General features: G+C 56.6%; 1 protein-coding gene across 1 annotated transcript; it reads right to left on the bottom strand.

The window, feature by feature from the left end:
- Positions 1-465: 465 nt before the first annotated feature.
- On the bottom strand, positions 466-2,679 carry PRRG3 (proline rich and Gla domain 3). Its single transcript, XM_068533427.1, has 3 exons — positions 2,642-2,679; positions 1,387-1,547; positions 466-993 (listed from the first exon to the last, which is right to left on the bottom strand). Exons 1-3 carry the CDS (start codon positions 2,646-2,648, stop codon positions 466-468), a joined length of 696 nt encoding a protein of 231 aa, XP_068389528.1. The 5' UTR covers positions 2,649-2,679.
- Positions 2,680-5,444: the final 2,765 nt, after the last annotated feature.

The following is a 5,444-nucleotide window of genomic DNA, read 5'->3' as shown; positions in this document are numbered from 1 at the left end:
AGCAAGGACAGAAAGCACAGGGCTAGTGAGGGAAAAGGGTGCTGAAGGGCTGGCTTCTCTCCCTCATCTCTGTGGCGAGGCTTCAGACAAACCGGTCTTCGGCCAGCTGCGTGGCCCCCGGGCCCGAGCCTATGGACATTCTGGCCACAATCAATTCAATGGGGTGATTCCTTTGGCATAAGAGAAGCCAGTCCCTGACAGGAAGACAGGATGGCAGGGGCGTGAGGGCTTCCGGAAGAGCTAGGCTCTCTGGCCTGTGGCTCTCCCCAGAGGTGTTGATGCACGCGTGATCCCTACCCCCTCCACCTGTCTCTGACAACCGACTTCCTACAAATCCACGGATAGGAAATTATTTGGCAACAAGGAGGCTAAGGCTGTTTTGTGGTGGCACAGTCTTAAAAAAGTTAAAAAGAAAACAGGAGGCCCCTGAACGAGGCTTTCACACTGGACAGGACCCGAGTCCTGCTACTTGTCTGAGTCGGGGTTGGCGGCCACTATCTCCTCATACTTCGGGGGTGGGTCGCTGTAAGAGACGCTCGCCTCCTCACCGCTGCTCTCCTGGGGACCTGTCACCTCCTCGTAGGACGGCGGAGGGGTGGCACTGGACAGCCTGGAGAGAGACAGCTCAGGAAGGTAGAGGGCGCTCTCGAGGCGGACCGTGGTTCTACCCCCGCGACTAGGCCCCAGCACCACCTGCGGGGGGCTCCCTGTCTCCCGGTGCCCAGAGGTCTCCCCCTGGCTGTGCACGGTGCCCCGGTAGACCATGACCCGGGGCAGGCTGTGCCCCGCGCGACTCGCTAAGTACCGGTTCTGAGCATATGAGGGGTGATGACGGGTGGCCTTCTGCAGCTGGCACCTCCAGATGATGAACAAGGCGATGACAATCAGCAACGCCACCCCCAGGAGGGGCACCACCACGTACATGGCGTCTGAGCTCTGCGCAGGGTCTCGGACTGAATAGACTGCATTCGGGTACCCTTTCCAGAACTCCATCTGCAAAAGGAGGAGGAAGGCGGCTGACACTTACACGGAAGCTCTCGTATCCCAGATGGAGCTCAGAGCCCTTCAGCAGGTCTGGTTTTACGTTCAGCGGGGTCTGCGGCTGCCCCCGCCCTGCCCTGTCTGACTAGCCTCTGAGCGCCATCAAAGAGGCCGTGGAATGCCCCGAGGACAAAGGACAACACTCACAAGTCAGGAGGCCCCCAGAGTCAGGCAGATGGGACTCTAAGGACAGGTGATCTGTTCTTCTGCGGTCCCAGTGGCCCTGGCCTGGACTCGGCTGGCTTCCCTTCATTGCTTCCAATTCGTCTGAGGTCCCCAGGGCCCACTCTGCTTATTCCCGAGGCCAGCTGTGCTCCCAGCACCCAGCCCCGGGGCGGTACATGCCGTTTTCTCCTTGTCCTCAAACACCTCCTTGACCTCCTCGTAGCTGCAGATCTCCTCCATGCACTCCCGCTCGATGGTCCCCTGGCGCAGCTCCTCCAGGAATTCATTGGCACGAGGGAACCGTTTCAGGACCGAATGGGCATTCTTGGCCTCCAGAAACACTGAGGAGAGAGTCACACCGAGGTCTGGAATGGGGAGGGGCCCAGAGGCTCCTGTCGACCAGACCCAGCCCAGGCACAGAGGCGCAACTATGGAGGGAAGCAAGACAGAGCCAGCAGGCAGGACACCACCCCAGACACGTAAAAGGGACGGAAGGGCTGACTTTCTGTGGTGCCACGGTGTGTCTGCCTAGAATGCCATGGACCCGACGAGACTCTGGAGGAAAATGGGGCTCTCTGGGAGTGAAGTGCATGTGGCATGGGAACCATGGACATGACAGATTTTGAGTGTTTTAGTGAAAAAGTATGCGGTATCTTCTGCCTCACCTCAAAAAGAGAAAATCAGGGCCCTTATCATAAGAATGTATCTCCCTTTGAGGCTGACGCTGTAACCAACACTAAAGAGCCCCAGAAGACGCTGCCAGGGTGGTGTCCCTCCACCTGAATGGACACCTGTGCCGTCAGGTGGCCTGGCATCGATAGTCTTGCCCCAGACAGTCTGGTACAAACCCAGGCTGCGGTAGATCGGGAGACTGGATGCACGTGAACCGGAGAATGCCTCTGGGAAGAGGGGTAGCGGGGTCTAGATGGAGAATCTAGGCTTTTGGAGACTGGGCACAGACGCATCCATCAAAAATGTCATGGAGTGGGAGCCGTATCTACTTATTCTCAAGGGGAACCCCAGCTCCAGCTGAGCCGATTGGCACCCCCATAAGCCTGAGCTGAGACTTTAGAGGATGAAAGAAGAGGTGACATCTGCTCCTGGTATTCCCCTCGAGGTGGGACTTCCTAGTCCTCATGGCAAGCAGCCCCTCTTGGTGCCCAGGCAGGCACCCCTCCCCAGGCCCCATGGCCGGCCACATTAGCTTCTCTCAGAGTGGCCTGGGGAGCTGCGCATCTCCACGGGAGCACGTGCTCCAGAAGGGAGCCAAAGAGTTGAGAGGGTAAAGATGTGAGCCAGCCAATTGGACAGGGGCCACAGGAAAACCCCCAGGGAGAGGAAAGCTGGAAAGGACTTGATAGTTAGACTTGCCCCTTTCCCATGAGCCCCTAGGCATGGCTCTTCTCCCCCTCAGCCTGGGCCCGGAAAAACTCACCTGCCATGGCGCTCCCTCAGATCCAGTGTCTCACTTCCCTGACAAAGGAGAAAAGCAGAGTCATGGTGAAATCACACCCCAAAACCTACAGGGCACCCTCTTGGTCCTGGGATGTGACTCCCACCCACACTGGCCGGGTCAAAGGGCAAAGCAGCACCCCGTGGGGCACGTCATCCTCTGCGCAGCCACTTACAGCCCTGCCGCTCTCATCCTTTCCCAAGAATACACTCAGAGAGTCTAGACCTAAGGGTTGAGTGTTTTCTTTCAAAAAAGAAAAACTCCTACAGGCTGAGGTTCCGCCTTCCTCACTCTCCTCGATGAATCTCTGCACTTTTGAGCTGGAAAAGACCTCAGAGACGAGGGGCAACAACAGCCATCTCCAAGGTCATGGGCCAAGCCCAGATGACCTGCTGTGTTCGTCTTCCACAGACAGGGTGGCAAGGATCTCCTGAAACAGACTAATCTCTCTTCCCTTTGCATTAAATAACACGGCAGCAGAGGACCTAGACATTAACTGACGTGCTCAAAACTGAGCCGCTAGCTAGACAAGACTGTTGCCTCTAATGGGAACTATCATCTGAAAGCTCAGGAATTATCCGGCCAGTATGTAAACCAGGGCTGCAGCACACTGCCCTCCCCCGCAACGTACACTCCCACTCATGCACATATTCCAGAGCACTGGCCAAGCCATCCACATCTGGGAGCAATCACCCCACTGCTCCCCTCCCAAGCAGAAGCTCTGGTTTTATGACTAACTGGATGTAAGACACAGGAACGGTGTAACCCTTTTTGCCTAGGCTGCCAGGAAGTTCAGTATTAACATTAACCGTGAAGGACAGGCGCCCTGGAAGCCCAGCTGTTAAACACTTATGCGTTCTCCCCTGTGACATGGTACCCACTTTTCTACTTATGTTTTCAATCTTATGTATATTTAAAATATATCCTCTAATCCTTTTGGCAAACAGGTAGAATATTAATCATAAATAAAATTAAAACTCAAGGAAAAATAGCAAATGCAACATCCGTCTATGGAAACACTGTGTTAAGGGCGCCTTTCTCTTTTGCACCCTACAACAATCCCACCCAAAACTATCAGCATGGGAATTTGTCAACAGATGGGCCTGCCATTGTGAGAAAAGTTGACCCCAAGTGTTTGTTTATAAGAGAGAAGATGTAATATTTTCTCAAAATCCTGCTTCTGTTATGGATCTCTGAGGTTCCCCTAAGGCCAATGCCAGTCACGTGTCTAAGGTGTGGGTGTGGCATGCCTAACAGCGAGGTTTTTGATTGAAGAAAAATGGAGCTGTTGTGTCAGGGTTTGAAAACAACGAGCAAAGGCTTTCATAATAAGTGACGACAGAAAAATACATGTTTCATTGCTTATCAGTGAGAACTGCATTTAAAATTTTTCTGTGGAGAAATTACGTAACAGCTTCCATATAGCTATGTCTTATCCCAAACACACCCGACTGTGGTGCATGCACACCCACACGTATCATAGGCCAGACTGTGTTATCCTGACACCTGCATAAGTCATTAGTTCATTTTTAAGCTTCAGACATGCCAGGAACTCCTCCAAACAGCTCCCAGGCATGGCCCACTCCATTAACAATTCTGTGGCCACCCTCACTACTGCTGCTGCCCTGAGGCCTTCTCCCCCTCCTTCCCCAAAATTTAGCGCCTGCTTCTTCCCCTATAAATACACCATCAATAGGCCGTTACTATGGCAACAGTGAGGAAGCGCGAGGGCTCCACGACAGAGAATACTGCTGCAGTCACGCATGTATATGTCCCTCCTGCCCCTGGTGGATACTGTAAGGCTGAGTGGAGGCCGAAGGAAATTTTAACCCACTCCCCACAGGAACACAGCTGAATCCTGACGGCCTGGAAAGGAAGGAAGGCAGGGACTGGCCACCACAAAGACCTTCCTTAACCGCCCCCCCCACCCCCGCCAGGCTGCAGCTGCCCCGTCCCAGCACTCTGGGACATCACTCCCGAAGTCCCTCGCATGGGGACTGGCAGCCATCTGAGCATCTAGTGTCCCAAGACGTGGCCTCAAAAACGTTTCTCCAAATCCCAGCCCTTTGCATTTCCCTCACTCAGAACTGATCACTAGGAAAGGCTTCTGTGATCTCCAAATCTCATGACTCATCAACCCACCCGATGACACGGAACTCCCAAATTACGCTCCAACTCAAACTCTGGGCCGTCCTCGTCCCCCTTCCACTCATGCCAGCCCTGAAAGTGCCCGTCCTCGCCCACCGTCGCCCGCCACCAGTGCCCACCACCAGTGCCCGCCACCAGAGCCCTGCCCAAGAACTCCTGCTTCTGGCCCAGCAACTGGGTCTGCTGGTGAACCCCCAGCGCCTTGGCCCGGCCGGGCCTCCAGATCCTCCCCCAACGGGGCCCAGCGCCCAACTCAGTGGCCCTGGACGCGGCACCGGGCCCTCGGGGCTGGGGCGCCCAACCCCAGCGGCCTCACCGTTCTCCGGGCCCAGGAGGCGGCAGCCCTGTTTGCGCACGTAGCCCGCCACCTCGCTGCTGCGCCTCTTCCAGCAGGGCCCCTGTCCCCGCCCACCTGCTCCCCGTCGGCCAAGCCCCCCGGCCCGGCCCGGCCCAGCCGTCTCCTCCCACCCTCCCTCCCCGCCCCGCTGCCCTCCCACCGCCCCGGGCGCCCCGTGGCTCGGCCCGGCCGGGGCCGAAGTGCGCCTGGAGCTCCCGCCCCTCGCAGCCGGACGCCCAGGCCCTACCCATTACCTCGGTACCCCCCTGGCCCTGCTCTCCTCTGGGGGCTCCGCCGCTG

This window comes from Eschrichtius robustus, chromosome X, assembly GCF_028021215.1.
Source record: "Eschrichtius robustus isolate mEscRob2 chromosome X, mEscRob2.pri, whole genome shotgun sequence".
In the NCBI taxonomy this organism is placed as follows: domain Eukaryota; kingdom Metazoa; phylum Chordata; class Mammalia; order Artiodactyla; family Eschrichtiidae; genus Eschrichtius; species Eschrichtius robustus.
This window is presented reverse-complemented; position numbering and strand designations above follow the sequence as displayed.